Source organism: Peromyscus eremicus, chromosome 23, assembly GCF_949786415.1.
Source record: "Peromyscus eremicus chromosome 23, PerEre_H2_v1, whole genome shotgun sequence".
Taxonomy (NCBI): Eukaryota; Metazoa; Chordata; class Mammalia; order Rodentia; family Cricetidae; genus Peromyscus; species Peromyscus eremicus.
Window position 1 is genome coordinate 41782505 of NC_081438.1, and position 20449 is coordinate 41802953.

Below are 20449 nucleotides of genomic sequence, written 5' to 3' on the forward strand. Positions count from 1 at the left end.
AATTGTTGATTTGTGTGTATGCATGCATGCATGTATTCCTAAATACCACCTGTTATATCTATATAATATTAGCTGTATGTATTATCTCAGGGCTGACCACCATCCTAGACAAAGATCTATAGGCAGCTAGACCTTCCTTTACAAAGACTTGTTTTTCATACCATGTTTGATATTCTAAATGAAAACTGTAAGTGTTGAAAAATTAATTCTATGTATGGTACATTTAGGAAACAGCCCCACATGTACTTGTCCAGGACTTATTTTCAGGAAAGAATCATTGGATTCATTTATTCAAGAAATACACATGCATCCTGGACACTTGCACACCTCATATTGCCTGGCAGTACATAGCATGGATCACTGCAAGAGCTGAGATGAAACTACCATGTAATAAAAGGCAGTTTTGTAAGTGGAGATGCAGATGACACAATAACATGAGGGCTGCCACTCAAATGTTCACACATTGTGTGGCATCAGCAGTGATTACTAATGAATATGGGGATGAGTGAAAAAGATATGGAGAACGGTACTGCATCACAACACCAGGTCATGTCTCAGTTTTCTCTTTCTACATTCACAAGCAGATTGAGGAAAATATTAATTCTCTACCTGTCTGGTTGGAAATGTAACTCTCTGGACAAAGCACACAAGAAAAACAGCAGATCGGTCTTCCATCTTCTAGAATTTTCCAGAAACCTGGACTACAGCTCTGTGTACATACAGATTGAGGAGTCTGAGGGCAACACAGAAAAAAATCATCATAATTATGTGCATCAGTCACAGCCTTAAAATATTTTTAAGCTAAACTACTTAAACTGCAAGCAGAATCTGAAAATCGTACATATTTATGAGTCACTGTGAAGTCTCCATGTGGTAGTGTGGAATGTAGAGTTGAAATTATCACACTTTCTGATGCTAAAAGTTCAAAATTTCTTTATGGTGTCCCAACTGTGACTAACTTCTGCTAGCTTTTGTAAAATGTGTAGGACATCTATATATTCTCTCCTGTGAGACAGCATGCCAAAAATCCTTCCTTGTATGAATTATGGAACAGCTGAGTTGTCAGACATAAACCCAGTCAGACTTCTTTATCCATTTCTACCTTTACCTTCCCAGCTTGTAGTCACAATCACTCAGTCTGATTTAGATTTCTCATGAAAGAGTGTATAGCCATTGGTGGATGGCCACAGCTTCTCCTGACACCATCATATATTGATAGTCCATAGACACTGAATTATGATCCATTACTGTGACTTTTATCCTTGACTCCTCATATTCAGAATAGTGCTATGTTTTTTCTTCCAAACATTAGTGACATCATCACTTAGAATTTTCATCAATTGCCTTCTTAGTTAATCAATTAATGACTATACTTCTGAGAGTCTACCAGTGCAGATTAGACTAAGAGGTGAATCTTTGTTCTCATACAGATCACCCCAACCTCTAGGCTTTGGGCCCAGGGGCACATTCCTGCACCCCCACACCACCACTCATTGAAGTCCCAGTTTGAGGCGAGCAGGCAGGTCTCTTGCAGGCAGGTCAGACTACCACTATCCCCCACTAGACCCTATAAGTAAAAGCCCCATCCTGCCTCCTAAACCCAGTCACCCTTTGAAACCACAGCTGTTCCCTGAGACACAGAGTCCATCAGCACCAACTGGACCAAGAGCTCTGATTAGAACAAGAGTTCCCATTGGACCAAGAATATCAACTGAACCAAGAGAGTCTCCCTCAGACACAGACACTACTTGCACCAAGTAGAGGAAGAGATGAGTAGACACCAGTGCAAAAATACAGTCAACAATATAAAGACCAATATGGCAACACCAGAACCTAGTGGTTCTACATCAGCAAGACTTGAACATCCCAATGCAGAAGAAGCAGAATAAATTTACCTTAAAAATGATTTTTAAGAAGATGACAGAGGTCTTTAAAGAGGAAATGAAAATTCCCTTAAAGAAATTGAGGAAAGACAAACAAAAAATTGGAAGAAATCAATAAATCCCTTAGAGAAAACCTATAAAAAGCAATTAAACAGGTGAAGGAAACAGTTCAAGATTTGAAAACTGAAATAAAGACAATAAAGAAGACACAAACTGAGGGAATGCTGGAAATAGAAAATCTGAGTAAATGAACAGGAAACAAAGATGCAAGCATAAACAACAGAATACAAGAGATGGAAGAGAGAATCTCTGCCATTGAAGATATGATAAAGGAAATAGATTCCTCAGTCAAAGACAACATTAAAGCCAACAAAGGCATAACACAAAAATGTCCAGGAAATCTAAAACATCATGAAAAGACCTAACCTAAGAATAATAGGGATAGAAGAAGGAGAAGAATATCAACTCAAAGGCACAGAAAATATATTCAACAAAATCATGAAAGAAAACTTTCCCAACATAAAGAAGCAAATACCTATGAAGATACAAGAAGCTTATAGAACACCAAACAGACTAGACCCACAAAAAGTACCCTCAACACATAATAGTTAAATCACTAAACATTCAGAACAGAGAAAGAATATTAAGAGCAGCAAAGGAAAAAGGCCAAGTGGCTTATAAATGCAAACCCCTCAGAATAACACCTGATTTCTCAATGGAGCCTTTGAAAGCCAGAAGGTCCTGGACAGATGTAATGCAGACACAGAGAGACCATAGATGCCAGCCTAGACTAATATACCAGCAAACTTTCAATCACCATAGACGGAGTGAACAAGGCATTTCAAGACAAAACCAGATTTAAACAATACCTATCCACAAATCCTGTTCTACAGAAAGCACTAGAAGGAAAATGTCAATCTAAGGAAGTCAGATATACCCACAAAAACACAGGCAATGGTTAACCCTGCAGCAGTAAATCCCAAAGAAGAGAAATATACACACACTACCACCAAAAGATCGCAGGAATTAACAATCACTGGTCATTAATATCCCTTAATATCAATGGACTTAATGCAACTATAAAAAGACACAGGATAACACAATGGATATGAAGTCAGGAGCCATCCTTCTGCTACATATAAGAAACACACCTCAACTTCAAAGAAGACACTATCTCAGAATAATAAATAAAATAAAAGGCTGGGAAAAGACTTTCCAGTCAATAGGACTTAAGAAGCAAGCTGGTGTAGCTATTCTAGTATCTATTAAAATAGACTTCAAACTAAAGTCAATTAAAAGAGATCAGGAAAGACATTACATATTTATCACTGGAAAATCCACCAAGATGAAGTCTCAATTCTGAACATTAATGCCCACAATACAAGAGCACACACATTTGTAAAAAAAAAAAAATTACTAAAACATAAATCACACATCAATCCCCACACTCTAGTAATGGGAGAGTGCAACACCCCACTCTCACCAATAGACAGGTCTGCCTGACAGAAACTTAACAGAGAAATAAGGGAATTAACAGATATTATGACTCAAATGGACTTAATAGATCTCTATAGAACATTCCACCCTAACACTAAAGAATATATCTTCTTCTCAGCACACCATGGAACCTTCTCTAAAATCAACCACATGCTTGGTCACAAAGCAAATCTCAACAGACACAAAAAAAATTAGAATAACCTCAGGTATTTTCTCAGACTGCCATGGCTTAAAGCTAGATTTCAATAACAAAAATTACAGAAAGCCTACAATCTCATGGAAACTGAATAATGTCCAACTGAATCACCACTGAGTCAAGGAAGAAATAGGAAAGAAATTAAAGACTTCCTAGAATTCAATGAAAATGAATGTACTACATACCCAAACTTATAGGACACCATTAAAGCAGTGCTAAGAAGAAATTCATAGCACTAGCACTAAATGTTCACATAAAGAAGATAGAGAAATCTCATATTAGTGACTTAACACAATACCTGAAAGCTCTAGAACAAAAGAAGCAAACTCACCCAGGAGGAATAGATGCCAGGAAATAATCAAATTGAGAGCTGAAATTAATAAAATAGAAACAAAGAAAACGATACAAAGAATCAATGAAACACAGAGTTAGTTCTTTGAGAAAATCAACAAGATAGACAAACCCTTATCCAGACTAACCAAAAGGCAGAGAGAGAGAGAGCATCCAAATTAACAAAATCAAAAATGAAAAGGGAGACATAACAACAGATAATGAGGAAACCCAGAGAATCATGAGCACATACTTCAAAAACTTGTACTCTACAAAACTGGAAAATCTAAAAGAAATGGACAATTTTCTGGATAGGCACCACATACCAAAGTTAAATCAAGACCAGACAAACAATTTAAATACCTCTATAACCCCTAAGGATATACAAACAGTCATTGAAAGTATCCCAACCTGGCCGGGTGTGGTGGCACATGCCTTTAATCCCAACATTTGGGAGGCAGAGACAGGCAGATCTCTGTGAGTTCGAGGCCAGCCTGGACTACAGAGTGAGTTCCATGACAGGATCCAAAGCTACACAGAAAAATCCTATCTCCAAAATAAGTTCTCCCAATCAAAAAAAAAAAAATTCCAGGACCAGATGGTTTCAGTGGAGAATTCTACCAGATTTTCAAAGAACATTTAATACCAATACTCTTCAAATTGTTCCACATGATAGAAACAAAAGTAACATTACCAAACTCCTTTTATGAGGCTACAGTTAGCCTGATACTCCAACCACACAAAGATGCAACAAAGAAAAAGAATTACAGAGCAATCTCCCTCATGAACATTGATGAAAAAAATACTCAATAAAATATTGGAAAACTAAAGCCAAGAACACATCAAAAAAGTTATCCACCATGACCAAGTAGGCTTTATACCAGGGATGCAAAGATGGTTCCACATATGAAAATCTGTCAATGTAATATGCCATATAAACCAACTGAAAGAAAAAAAAACCAAATGATCATCTCATTGGATACTAAAAAAGCCTTCTACAAAATCTAACACCAATTCATGATAAAGGTCCTGGAGGGATCAGGAATACAAGGAACATACCTAAACATAATAAAGGCAATTTACAGCATGCTGACAGCCAATATCAAATTAAATGGAGAGAAACTCAAAGTGATTCCACTAAAATCAGGAACAAGACAATGCTGTCCACTCTCCCCATATGTATTCAATATAGTACTCAGTTTTACCTATAGTAATAGGACAACAAAGGATATCAATGGGGATACAAATTGGAAAGGAAGAAGTCAAACTTCCACTATTTGCAGATGATACGATAGTATACATAAGTGAACCCAAAATATCTACCAGGGGAACTCCTACAGCTGATAAACCTTCAGTAATGTGGCAAGATACAAGATTAACTCAAAAAAATCAGGAGCTCTTTTATATACAAATGATAAATGGGCTGAGAAAGAAATCAGAGAAACATCACCCTTTACAATAGTCACAAATAATATAAAATACCTTGGGGTAACTCTAACTAAGCAAGTAAAAGACCTAGATCACAAAAACTTTAAATCTCTGAAAAAAGAAATTGAAGAAGATATCAGAAATTGGAAAGATCTCCCATGCTCATGGATAGATAGGATTAACATAGTAAAAATGACAATCTTCCCAAAAGCAATCTACAAATTCAATGCAATCCTCATCAAAATCTCAACACAATTCTTCACAGACCTAGAAAGGACAATACTCAACTTAATATGGAAAAACAAAAAACCCAGGATAGCTGAAAGAATCCTGTACAATAAAGCAACCTCTGGAGGCATCATGATCCTTGACTTCAAACTCTACTATAGAGCTATATTAATAAAAACAGCTTGGTACTGGCATAAAAATTGACATGTGGATTAATGGAATCGAATTGAAGACCCTGACATTAATCCGCACACCTATGAAAAATCTGATTTTTGACAAAGAAGCCAAAACTGTACAATGGAAAAAAAGAAAGCACCTCCAACAAATGGTGCTGGCATAACTGGATGTCAATATATAGAAGATTACAAATAGATCCATATCTGTCACCATGCATAAAATTCAATTCCAAGTGCATCAAAGACCTCAACATAAATCCAGTTACACTGAACTTGATACAAGAAAAAGTAGGAAGTAGTTGTAGTTGTAAATTTTCCTGTGTCCTGACTGGCTGGCAGTAGGGACAAATCTCTCCTACTCATGTCCCCCAAGTAGACACACAGAGGCTTATATTAATTATAACTGCTTGGCCTATGCTCAGGCTTATTACTGACTAGCTCTTACACTTAAATTAACCTATAATTCTTATCTATGTTTAACCATGTGGCTTGGTAACTTTTCTCAGTTCTGCCTTGTCATCTTGCTTCCTTTGTGTCTGGCTGGCAACTCCTGACTCAGCCCTTCCTCTTTCCAGAATTCTCCTCATCTGATTACACTGCCTATACTTCCTGCCTGGTTACTGGCCAATCAGCATTTTATTAAACCAGTATACAAGGGCATTTTCCCACAACAAGTAGTCTTGAATTCATTGGCACAGGAAACCACTTCCTAAATGTAACACCAGAAGCACAGACACTGAGAGCAACAATTAATAAATGGGACCTCCTGAAACTGAAAAGGTTTTGTAGGGCAAAGGACAAGGTATCTCAAATGAATGAAAGACATTTAAGGAATTGTTCAACATCCTTAGTCATCAGGGAAATGCAAATCAAAACCATCTTACACCTGTCAGAATGGCTAAGATAAAAAACACTGATAATAGCTTATGTTGGAGAGGATATGGAGCGAGGGGAACACTCCTCCACTGCTGGTGGGAATGCCACTTGTATAACCACTGTGGAAATCAGTATGGCAGTTTCTCAGAAAATTGGGAATCAATCTTCCTCAAGACCCAGCTATACCACTCTTGGGCATGTACCCAAGGAATGCTCACACATACCACAAGGACACATGCTCAACTATGTTCACAGCAGCATTATTCATAATAGCCAGAACCTGGAAATAACCTAGATGCCCCTCAACTGAAGAATGGATAAATAAAATGTGGCACATAGACACAATGCAGTACTACACAGCAGTAAAAATCAATTACATCATGAGGTTTGCAGGCAAATCGATGGAACTAGAAAATATTACCCTGAGTGAGGTAACCCAGACTCAGAAGGACAAACATGATATGTACTCACTCATAAGTGGATACTAGATGTAAAGCAATGGATAACCAGACTACAAACCAGAGCTCCAGAGAAGCTAGCTAATAAGGAGGACCCTAAGAGGGATGCATGGATCACCCTGTGAAAGAGAAATAGATGAGATCTCCATGAACAAACTGGGGAACCTTCATCCAGTAACTAATGGATGCAGATGCAGAGATCCACAGCCAAGCACCAGGCCAAGCTCTAGAAGTACAGTTGATGAGAGAGAAGAGGGATTCTATGAGCAAGAAGCATCAAGATCATGACAGGAAAATATACAGAGACAACCAAACTAAACTAGTTTGAACTGTGGACTAATAGCTGTGGAGCCCCCATGGAATCACAGTAGGCCTTCTGCATAGGAGAGATAGTTGAATTAATTGAACTGTTTAAGGGGACCCCTGGCAGTGGGATTAGGATCCATCCCCGGTGCATGGTCAGGCCTTTTGGAGCCCAGTACCTATGATAGAACACCTTACACAACCTTGGTGCAGGGGGAGGGCTTTGGACCTGTCTCTACTGAATGTACCAGGCTCTTCTGACTCCCCATTTGAGGGCTTTCCTTGGAGGAGGCAGGAATGGCGGATGGTTAGGAGGGAAGGCTATGGCGTGAGAGGAGAGAGGAGAGGGGGATCTGTGGTTAGTATGTAAAATGAATAGAAAATTTCTGAATAATAAAAAAAGAAGAAGAAAGAAAGAAAAATATATTTATATTAAAAAACAACTATATTTCTAACACAACATTAATATTAATAGTTTTAGAAATTGTGTATGCAAAGATATATTTCTGTCCTTCCCTTAGACATGCTTCTTGCCATGATTGGAAGTCAGTGTCTGTTTCATAAATATCTACATATTAATAGGTTCATGGGGCTGGAGAACTGGCTCAGTGGTTCAGAGTGCAGGCTGTTCTCACAGAGAAACCTGAGTTCAGCTCCACGTATACAAACTAGGCAGCTCACAATCATCAGTTATAATGAGAAATTGCATAAACATTGGTAATTTATTTCCTCTTTATAAAATCTGTGGGCATGTTTGAGTATGAGTTGTCTTAAATTGAGGGAGAATTAAGCATCAGCATGCATATATATAAGGAAAATATGTATATATGTATACACATGATTGTGTGCATGTATGTGAATACTCACAGAAACACACACTCATATATACAGTCATGAATGCTGATTTATTCATTCACTGTAGCATGAATGAACACATCCAAATTGAATTTCAATTTAAACTAATTCTATCTCCAGCATTATCCATCAATATGTGTGTGCTTGTGTGCATATGTATATGTACTTGCACATGTATATATATCAAAGTCAAAATCAAAAGATTGATTCATTTCTAAATTGAAGATATCAAACAGAACTAATGAGATGGCTCAGTACTTAATGTATTTGCAACATAAGCATGAAGTCCTAAATTCGATCATGCAGAAGGGAAGTATAGAAAAATGAGGTTTAGAACTGTGTTCCTGTATTCCCAATATGGCAGTCATGGAGACAAGAGAGACAATCTGGGTGTCACTGTCCAGTTGAGTACAGCTAAATCAGAAAGCAAGGAGTTCAGAGAGAGACCATGTTTAAAATAAAATGGAGAAAAACTGAGGAAGGTAACCAGTGCTGACTGGGGCCTCAACGGGCACAGGCAGTGACATGCATGAGAATTCACATACAAGCTCACAACAGAAGCTAAGAAATTAGAGTATAAAAATAATTTAAAATTTCAAAGAGACATCACACAATCAGTTCTCATAAATCTTTGCAGATATTTGTCTACATATTAAATGTTGAAATTCAGCCAGACCTGATTGAAGTTGCTTGGCCATTTGATCATAACTTCATTGATGAACAAGCCTTGATCTTGTGGACTCCTGGAGACAAACTCTCCTACTTTAACTAGAAATGAATAATGATTTGTATGTCCCATAAAATTTTGTACATCATACTTTTCCACATGATTCTTGTTCTCATCAAAGCATATTTGGTCTCCAGCAGCATTTGTAAATTGAATTTTTCTCAGAAAAGGATGAAGCTGGAGAGAGACATCAGTTGGGTATGAGTAGTGCATACAAATCTCTCACTTATGGTCCCTAAGAGCAGTCCTCTTTCTCTCTCCCTACTCTGGCTTTCTTTTGGAAGAGGCTTCGTGTGAGCAATTTTCTCCCCCACTTGTTCCAGTGAGATGAACTTTTCTCCTTATGAAATTAATGTAGAAGTAGCTGAACACAAAGAAAAATGTTGTCTAAGGGGTGGAACATAGTGCAGGGTGGACCATGTTTTAGTGGGAACAAGGCCCTGTGTCTCTCCCCGGCAAGAGAAAAATGTCTCTAATTAGAAAATATAGGTGTTTTCTGAGTGAATCTGGAGCAAAAGGGAAGCAACACCATGTCTATTGATTTATAGGTGTTAAGATATTTACCTTCTTTATGGCACACCATGAACCTATGTGTGTATGGTTAGGTAGGTAGATAGGTATACATGTAGATAGAGAGAGTGTCTGGACCTGATAATATTAGCAGGAGTTTATGCAAAATTCCAAATTCTTGAAAATATATATTAAATATGCAGAAATTTTGTATGCCATTTGTACTTCAGGAAATTGGAAAGAGAACCACTGTTTGCATCCAATCCTTTATTTAGTTTGGGTCACAATTTTTGTCTTTCAACTTTGATAAGAACAATATTGGAGTCAAAATTAAAACCCAAATGTTCTGTGTTTAAGCTAGATTTTTCAGAAGATTTCTTTATATTTTTATATTAATTTATTTTGTTTTTGTGTATGAATTTCCTTCCTGGACATATGTATGTGCACTACACATGTTCCTGGTGCCCGTTAAGACCAGAAGAAGGTGCTGGATCCAGTGGAAGTGGAGTTGCAGACATTTGTAAGCTGCTATGTAGATATTAGGAATTGAACCTGCATCTTGTCAAGAGCAGCAGAGCCATCATTTGACTTCAGAGCCATCTCTGGTCCCTAGATTTATATTATTTTTAATTCTGTGTATTGCCTATGTGTATGTATATATGTGCGCAAACTGTATGCCTGATGCCTTAGGAGAGCCAAAGAGTGTGTCATATTCCTTAGAACTGGAGTTACAGACAACTGTGAGCTGCCATGTTGGTGCTAACAACCAAACTCTGGTCCTCTGCAGGAGCATCAAGTGCCCCTAACTGCTGAGCCATCCCTCCCGCTTGATTTTATTATGTATTTAAATTAATACAATGGGTTAATAATTCATGTTCTGAGATTCATTATTGTGTTAACTAATTGAAAACTCGTTTCATAAAGAACCATTTTTAGATATTCAGTTATCTGTACAAGAGACACACTAACTTACCTAATACCACATCTCTGGAAGCCATGTTCACAAACAGTGTCAACGTCTATGTCAAATATTATTGTTATCTAACTAAAAACTGCACAGTACACTAAACCTTCAGAGTTCATTTTCTATTTATCTACCTTAGACTGAATGAAAATGAATAAAAATGAAAAGTTTGTTCAACAAACTTCTTGATGATCACCTATTTGAAGGGAAACATGAAGGCTCATATGTATAATTGAGTCCTAAGTTTATATCAGGAGGGTTTAAACCCAAACATACCCACTTGTAACTATAAGAAGGAGATATAACCTAGGCTCATGAGCACCATCAGTATTCTAACATTTAACAATGGAAGCACAGTCTTTGGTTTCTCCTAATTTTATCTTATTTAAGAGTAAATAATCTGTAAAAGCAATTTCTTTCTCTGTTACTTTTGAGGTTATGGCAGCCTACTTTTATTTTCCATAAAAGTTTCTCCCTATGGTCTTGGGTTAAATATATATGATACTTTATGTGAAATAGCTGCTGTTAGATATGGTGACTATGTCTCTATCTGATAGCATCAGACATATTCCATAAAATTGTGTAAATTTTTATTATTGAACTTGCTAATTTTGACAATAATTGATTTTGGATATTTTAACCGAATTTCATCTCATACAAGGAAAACATTTGTTGAAATATGCACAAATTTCATGTCTTGAAATCAAAGCTACAGTAGCCCAAATCATGCACCATAATTACAGACACATACACACCCACGGTGAAAGAACCCTTTCCATTTTGCCTTTTATTTTTATTTTTATTTTTTTATTTTATTTAATTTATTTATCTATCTATTTATTTATTTATTGTTTTGGATTTTTTGAGACAGGGTTTCTCTGTGTAGCTTTGGAGCCTGTCCTCGAACTTGCTTTGTAGACTAGGCTGGCCTCGAACTCACAGAGATCCGCCTACCTCTGATTCCCAAGTACTGGGATTAAAGGCGTGTGCCACCACCACCCGGCTATTTTTAGTATAAGATGAAAATGTGCTGTGCATTTGACCTCAGCGACTCACCTACGAATAAGTTCCCTGTGCTTCCCTTGCTTTTGAGATAGGCTTACCTACCAGGGTAGAAGCCTGTCGTGGGCTTACCTGCCAGGGTAGAAGCCTGTCGTGGTTTATGTATTCATGAGATCCCATTTCTGTTGTCCTCAAAAGCATTTTATGGAGGGCGTGGGCCATTGCATACACTGCATTCCATATAGAAAAACTAGGCTCAGACGTGACCATCATATTTTTTCCTTGCTTTGTCTTTAGGGATGTATTCAGTGGGCAGGGTTTATGATTTCTACATAGCACAGGAGGAGGTGAGCAATAAAAATTGTCAATCCAAAATTTATTAAAGTAAAGCTCATCTGGGTACTTGAAGGGTGTAAGTGCTTCTAGAAAGTGGTTGAAGCCAGGGATATCTCTCTTCTTTGAAAATGAGAAGCTTCCTTCAAAAAAGGCCATCAACTCATTTTGCTCATTGAATACAGACTCTAAGTAAACTAAGTGGGACTTTGCCATGATCCACACCTTCCTTCTGGCTTTCATGATTTTAGTTTTCATGAAGAAAAATACTAAGTCATCTATATCACCATAGAATACATGCACATTTGCTCGTGTATGTTGGATCAAATTCACCAACCCAACCTTAGATGTTAACTGAAAATTCCATTTAGCCTGGAGTTTTTCTGTAAAAGCCACACAGATATCTTCTGATACCATCTCTGCTTTCAGGTCAGAGAGGAACTCCTTTCCTTTCAGATCATCAGACACGATGAGCCCTACCCACTTCCAGCCAAAGTGCAGCAGTAAAGAGGTCACCCCTTGGGTTAGAGCTATGTCTTTAGGAGACATCTGGTAAAGGGATGGGAATGTACCTCTGTCACTTAGCATAGAATCAAAAGTTCCATATGTGACCTGCAGAAGCAAACAAAAAAATTGGATTCTGAATTTCTAGGTATTTGGAGTCTTCACCCTTAGAGAGGAAGTGAGTTCATTATTTGCATAAGGGGATCAGGAAACTGAATGTTGGTAAGGAGACTGTCTTCTGTGATATTAGCTTCTCTCTCATTGTGTGATGGAATACGGTCTTTGTCAAGTACTATGAGCTCTAAAATTACTATGAGTTCTGAAGCAAGTGAGTGAACAATATTCTGTTCATGTTAGATTTGAAAGGCACCATGGATTTCTCTTGTTCCAATAACAATGGAACAGAGTATGGGGTGTAGAGATGGACTGCAGAAGCATTACCAAGTGTTTTACTCTGACCACAGGACATCACCTTCCCTAGAACCTCTGCCTTCAGGAATGCAAATAACACATTTTTTCACAGATTTCGCTCCTGCTTTAGAAAAGAACAAATCATGAATACCTGAGGGAATTTCACCAAGCATTGTTGCATCATACTTCCCAAATGAGAGATTTGACAAAGTCATTACCCAGAAACTAATTTAAATTCAAATCTCTGAGATAAATGGAAATTCCTGTGTATATAATTTTTTCTTACTTTAGGATACAATAAATGTATGAATTGTTTCACTGAGTGATAATAATCAGTTTTACACTGTCTGGTTTTCTAATCTTGATTATCCATGAGTAAGGCACTCACCAAATATTTTCTCTATTTGCAGTGATGCCTACTGATGGTTGCTTTGCTTCAGTAGTGCCTGGCAAGAGCTAAATGTTGGGATGTATCTAAGTGGATGTTCTCTGTGAGTGGTACTCTGAGATCTACTTTCCAGAATATAAAAATAACTCCTTGGAACATTTTCATTTGTGATGGCCCAAGGATTGTCACAGATTTGTTTACATGTCCTGAACTTACTATTCCTCTATCTGTCAGTCATTGAACACAGGATTAACTATAAGATGTTTATACCCCAGCTTGGGCAGTTGGTTATCTGGGTTATATGTTTGCTCCATGAACAGCACTCAGCTATGAGCTGCCACAGTACATCTTGCCAATGACTGGAGATAGAATCATGAATATTACTAAGTGATCTTCTTAGAAATCGACAGTATTTACTGCTCATGTTTTTCACCACACTCCACGGTTGATCATAGCAGGATCCTCATAATTCTTTCACTTACATTTGAAACCACCAGCAGGAAACATAGACAACTTCTCCATTTTCTTTTGGTCAGATTTTTTATGTGATTATGGACACCAAAACTTTGCCAACTTACTTGTGGAACTTTGTAGAGCTCTAAAAGGGTTCCAATTGCAGCCGAAAATTCAGGCCTGGTTCCCGCAATGATTCCAAGAGCTTTGTGTTGAGTTTTGCATTTGTAGTTAGGGATAAACTCACTCCTTCCAGACAACCACATCAGAGGGCCCTCCAAGGTTCTCCGGTGGGAGTTAAAGGCATTGTAGAAGTGGAAACCCAAGGTCACATTGGGAAGCAGGTGGGCATCCTTATTAATCTCCTCCATGGCAAAGTAGAAAGTCAGCAAATGTTGATAGTTTTTCCAACTCTCTCTAAACAGGAGGGGCAGAATATTGTGCACAATCAGGCCACTATTCTCAGTAATTCTTTAGCAAATTCAGGAAATTAGAAATCGTTAAGTCCTGACTTCTTTCCTGATACATAAAGCGTGTGTGAATGAACCCCTGACAGCTCAGAAACATCATGGAATGACTCGTGAAGTCTCAGTACTTGGTTTCTTGAGAAGCATAGTGTGGATTTAGTGTCACTTGTCTGTGTCCTATGTCTGCTGAGTACATGGTGCTTATGATGTTTCTATTCATGGAAGCATTGGGCGAGGGAAGAGTCACTAATGTTTTCTCTATGATTGTGAATAAGAGCTTCATATCTTTTTATTTTGTAATGATTTGATTCCATACTCATTCTTGAAAAGTGTAATAATTTTTTTGCATGCATGCCTAGTGTTAAAGTGTTTCTTATGGAGACAGATAGCTAGGCATTAGGCCTTCTGCCTCCTCTTGTAGAAAACCTTGCAACAATCCCAGAACCTACATGGTGGCTCAGAACCATCTGTAGATCCAGTCAGGAGCTCCTCTTCTAGCATATTTGGGCCTAAGGCACACATGTGGCATACACACATATATAATAAGGAAAGCACTCAAACACCTGCCATAAAAATAAATAAATCCTTTTGGAACTGCTTCTGGGGCTTGAGAAGTGACTGAGAGGTTAAGACTACTTGCTGCTCTTGGGGAGCACTCTAACAGGTCAAAGCAGCTACTCTTTGGGTTACAATAGTGTGCAACACCAGTTTTAGGAAATTATGTGTTCTCCTCTGGCCTCTTCAGTCAGAAGGCACAAACATGGTACACAGATAGACATGTAGGGAAAACACTCTTAGACATAAAATAAAAAAACAACAATCAAAAAACTAATAAAGAAAGAAAAGAGTATTTCTGCTAATCTTGCAGATTAAATGAATGAGTCAAGTCTCCTATGTAAGCCAGTGAAAGAGTCAAAGTAAGTGGAAATAGAATATGAAAAGAGGAAAAGCCCCCAAATCCATGAAGGCAGTGAAGAGTGCTCAGAATGAGAGGAAAGGAAACTTTGGAAGCAGGAATTTGGGCTAAACTGTCTCACATGTCATTCAGTGGTTGGGGAGCAGTCCCCGGGAGCTATTTTCAAAACCGGGTTAGATGGGAGCCTGGCTAGTCCCACTGGAGACAAGTAAGAGAGTTCCTGAGGCTCAAGTCTCCTGGGTTCTGTTGAAGCAGAATCTACCTGGAGGCCTGAAGGCAGAAAGAGGAATGTAGTTTACAATGTGTTAATTTGAGGTCTATGACTAGATGCTATGTTAAGAGAGAATCTGTTGTCCAAAACCTGGCAATTGACAGCTATCGAGAGAGGAAGAAATTATTCTGCCCCAGGGATTATCCAATACCAAATATTCAGCAGTAAAAGTATGGGCATGTGTATAAATGTATACATGTGTATCAATGTATGCATGTGTATAAATGAATATGTGTGCATAAGTGCATCTATGTGTACAAATGTATGCATGTGTACACATGTATGCATGTGTATAAATGAATGCATGTATATAAATGTATGCATGTATATAAATGCATATATTTTAAAAATGGATAGAGGTGTATAAATGTATTCACGTGTAAAAATGCATATGTGTATATTAATGTATTTATGGGTATAAATGCATACATATGTATAAATATATGCATGTATATGCATGCTATAGTATAGTATATGCATGCTTATAAAAGAATACATGTGTATAAATGCATGTATATATGTAAATGAATATTTGTATATGAATGTATGAATTTCTATAAATGCATACTTGTGTACAAAACCATAAATGTGTACAAATGTATACATGTGTATAAATACACATGTGTACAAGTATGTATACATGCATACATGTGAATATAATTGCATGCCTGTGTATAAGTACATACATGTGTATAAATGCATACATGGGTGCAAATTCATAGATTGTATAAATGAATACACATGTATAATTGTATGCATGTTTATAAATGCATACATGAGAATCCCTGGAAAGAGCCGTGTCTGCAGACTGGCTGGACAGAACTTCAGTGATATGGATAGGTTGAAGTGTTGTAGGACTAGAGCCTCATTAACTTATTCCAGGCTAACTGTAGCACCCTGAACAGCCATTACTTGGACATGTCTTCAGGTGAGCTAACCTCCTATAACTAGTTAATTAAATACTTTTGAAAACTACTAACTTATGAGACAACTGACTTCCAACAACCTAAAAGCTAAAAATAACATCACATACCATCTTGGGCCTGTGGGATAAGTTTTCCCATCTTGCCTGTGACTTCCTCTCTGTTGTTTCCACTAATCTTTTGATTTACAAATTTCTTATATTTTACTACAAAAACTTCATGAAACTGCCCCCACCTTGGAACATGGAATCTGGGGTCAGCCAAATCTGTGTTTACCAGCCACAGTCACTCAAATTTGGTTCTAGAATGAATTGTCTCTTCTTCTCTTTGATCTGAGGGCTGAAGACTTTCCTATGACACAAAAGCAATACTCAACATGAAACAATTGATTCAGCTGGTTATATTTGTGTACTTATATATTTAAATACGTGTGCACCCTTCTTCATTAAAATGATAAAACAAAATTAATATGAAAGGGAATGGGACTGGGAGGACAAGATAGAGTTCAAGGTAGAAAATCAAAGAGGAAATGATAGAATTGTATCTTAAATATTGAGGTGTTGGGGAGCAGAAAGATCAAAATATATTGTCTGAGATATTTTTATGAGTACTGTATTTAGTCTGCCACATGTCCTGAGTGATAGAAAGTATAGAACGTGTATGTTAGAGAGCAGGACTGCAGGAAAATTATGGACCAAAGGAATCAAACAGCAGGTAAGCTATTCCAGGAAGGACATAAGAAAGAGAGTCCAGTCCTGGGCAACCACAAAACAGGCTTCTCCCCAAAGAGTTATCCTGGGGTTTGAATGAAACCTCTGAGGCCATGAGGTCAGTAAAAAATACAGAATTGCAAACCTGTTGGTTATTGCAGTGAAGGTCAAGACTGTGACATCATGTTGTCTGTCTGAGAGTCACACAGCAGCCCTCCTGCCTGGTGATTAACACCGAGCAGGTTTTCAAGTGTCAGCGCCTGTACTGTTCTCATGTTATGGTGGCTTCCCAGTCTCAAGTCACAAAGGAGGCATCCTCCAGCTAAACAGCAACCATAGCAGAATTGTTGGGTTGGCCCCAAAGAGTGAGAGAATGGAGCCACCCCCCAGAATTCACAGCTCAAAGTGGCTACATAGCTCTGATGTTCCAGGTGGGAAAATGACTCCTATGAGCACAGGCTGGTGGACATCAGACTCTCATCCATTAACACTTAGGAACAACATAAGCCAAAAAAAGACAAGAGTCCACACTGTCAGCTGACCTCCCTCCATATGTTCAGCTGGCAGTCTGAAATTACTGAGGACAAGGGGGATTCCTTTCTGCTAGTCCTCATCTTCTTTATTTTTATACTTGATTCAGATTTCTCCACTCCATTTAGCAGACTATGTATGCTTAAATTACTTGAGAATATCTTATATGCATAGAATATGTGTTCATCAAATCTGCACCACCCCCATTACCACTTCTTCCTCCCTTATCCTTCCTGACACTTTATCCACCCAATTCAAGTGCATTCTCTGTAATTCCCCATAGAGTCCACTCTGCATTACCAGCATATACATTGTAGTAAGGCCTTCTGCTGCAGTATGGGAATCCTCTCAGTGTTTACACCCTAAAGAAAACTGTATTTCTCATTCCCAGAAGCTATCAAATGCCAAAGGCTCCTCAGGCAGAATGGTATTCATGATCCTCTATCCCATTAATGTGTTTGGCTTCTTTTCCTGCAGGTCCTGTGCAGTAGGTTTGTGTATGTCATGACCATGTGATGTAAGGAATAATTTCACCCCCAATCATGCACTACTTTTGACTCTTAGAAAAGTCTACCTGTTTTCTGATGTGGTCTCTGAGCTTTGGGGAAAGAGTGCATGATAAACATGCCCCATGTAGAGCTGAGCACAGTCTCTTATTATCTGGTTGGTGACCACTTATAGATCGATGTAATAACCAACGGCTATTGGAAAATGAAGCTTCTCTGAAAATGTATGAAGGAAGTATGTATTGAACTGTCTATATAAAGATAAGAACTGAGGAAGCAGGTAATATATATGTCTATTTAGCATAGTAATAATAGTAGGTCTCATTTTGGATCAATGGCATGACTAGCCAGAGTTTCTTAGGTCAGTTAATGGAGTGAGGCATGAGATCTGTCTAATGGAACTGGATTTAAATATGATAAGAATATTATGGGTTACCCTTGTAATATTCATGCCACTATAAAGATATGCCACCAGTTTGCATATCTGTCCCTGCCAGTCATAGTTGTAGGTTTCAGAAATCACCGGTGGGTTAGAGAGTTGATTATGCTTTCTTTTATTAATGTGCATAAAACTTTTCAGCTCTATGGATGCTAGCAGGAAGGAATAAAGTTTTCATGTCAGCCCCAGCTTGATTTCTACAAGTCCTGTAACTTAAGTATGCAAACACCATCAAATTCTGGAGGGTAACCACGAACAACAGAAATAGCTTGTAATGTTTGGGTGTGTATTGACAGCATTTACAAACAACTTGAAACATATCTAGCACTGGGATTTTTGTTTGATAGCCCATGGTGTCTGGGAGAATCACTATTCTGCAGCTATAGAATAACGACATTTAAATTATCTATATATGTATGTACTTTAGGACGATTCTACATTAGTACATTTCCATGTAGTTTTCTCCAAGGTCTTACTGTTAATCTTTCACACACTCCCTCTGCTGATCTGCACTCCCAGCACTCACTGCCTAACCCTACCTGCTCCAGTATTTCCATTCCCCTCTTCATACCACATGTACTCCATTTCTCTGCTAGTGAAATCCCTTCTCCATTGCACCTTACTAGTTCCCTGATTTACATGGGTACACCAGTTAAGTAGAGATACCTGAAGATTCAAAATTAGCATCTGCATATGAGAGAAAGCATCTGGCTTTGTCTCCCTGTGTCTGGGTTACCCCATTAAGAATGGTAATTACTAGCTCCATTCATGACATGTAAATTTCATAATTCTGTTTTTTTGTAGCTGAATAAAACTCAATTGTTTACATGTACCACAGTTTCAATATCCATTCATCAATTGATGGACATCTAGGCTATTCCCATTTCTAGCTATTGTGAATAGACCAACAATGAACACGGATGATCAAAAATTTCTATAGTAGGATATGAAGTCCTTCAGGTATATTTCCAGGATTAATAAACATAAAGAATGTTGTAGATCTCTTTCTACATTTTTAGGAAGGCTCCACACTAATTTACATGGGGCCTACACCAGTTTTTGGTCCCCTTAACCCACATAAGGACCAGTATTTGTTGTAATTTATCTTCTTTGGTAAGATGAAATCGCAAAGAAGCTTTAATGTTCATTTCACTGGTTGCTAAGGAGATTGAACAACTTTAGAATCTTTCTCAGCCATTTGTATTTCATGTTTTCTGAATTCCCCTTTCAACTACATGTGTTTTAAATTGGGTTGTTTGTTTTATCTAGAGTTAAATCGAGGCTTGTTGATAAGACATTGGGATCTCTATTTTCTGTTATCCCAGCTTCTCTGGTTTGAATCAAGTGAGAATGTTTGAGATGCAGTCTTGAGGCCAATCAGAGTTGAATGTGTGAATGAGCTATCTAGAGTGTTTGTATCCTGTGTTCCAGGCAGCCTCTCTCACCCTATTGAGCACCCACCACATAGAAAGGGATGCTGCTCTCTCAGTCCACTTGGAGACACCCATGACTGAAATTCTTGTCACCAGGACATGTACCCATTTCTCTCCCATCCTTGCTCTTACTCCCAGTGTGTTCCCTCCTTACGCCTGGAGCTTGCTCTGCATACTCCTCATGTGCCTTCTCCAATCTCTTTTCCTTCTCAGACTTAGATATTCCATTAACCCTAGTTGTCTTATTTGAAATAGCTTGACCTCAGAGCAGCTCAATGACTGCAGATGGCACACTGGACTTCCAAATGCCCACAGACTGTAACAATTTCTGTCATCATAAGCATATGATCCCAAACTAAATTCTCTCTCTCTCTCTCTCTCTCTCTCTCTCTCTCTCTCTCTCTCTCTCTCTTTTCTCTCAAAAATCTCTTGTCTCTGGGTATTAGCTCCCTGCTCTTGTGTTATCTCAGAGCCCTCTTTCCTCTCTGCTTGCTCCAGTCCCTTCTCTCATCACTGGTACAGTTTTACAAACATTCACATATCTTTGGGGTATGGATAATATTAATATTGTTTCATGCTTTTGTATTCTATAAATAAAGTGTCTGTGGGGTTGGGTTTTAGTTCTCCCCCTCCAGACCTGAGCATTCTGTTTAAAAGTTTCTTTCAAATCTGTCCTGTGTCAGGTGAGCCACCTCCACCTGTGACAAGATAAACAGAGAAAAGAGAATAGC

At 38.1% G+C, this 20449-nt stretch overlaps 1 protein-coding gene across 1 annotated transcript in view; it reads right to left on the reverse strand.

The window, feature by feature from the left end:
• The window catches only part of LOC131897954 (vomeronasal type-2 receptor 116-like), a 45236-nt gene that overhangs the window by 10827 nt on the left and 13960 nt on the right, over positions 1-20449 (reverse strand). Inside the window, exons 2-5 of the mRNA XM_059248983.1 lie at positions 13648-13939; positions 11566-12378; positions 8907-9134; positions 610-733 (exon numbers count right to left, since the gene is read on the reverse strand). Of these exons, the coding sequence (XP_059104966.1) occupies positions 610-733; positions 8907-9134; positions 11566-12378; positions 13648-13939 (1457 nt within the window). The remainder of the gene's footprint in view (positions 1-609; positions 734-8906; positions 9135-11565; positions 12379-13647; positions 13940-20449) is intronic.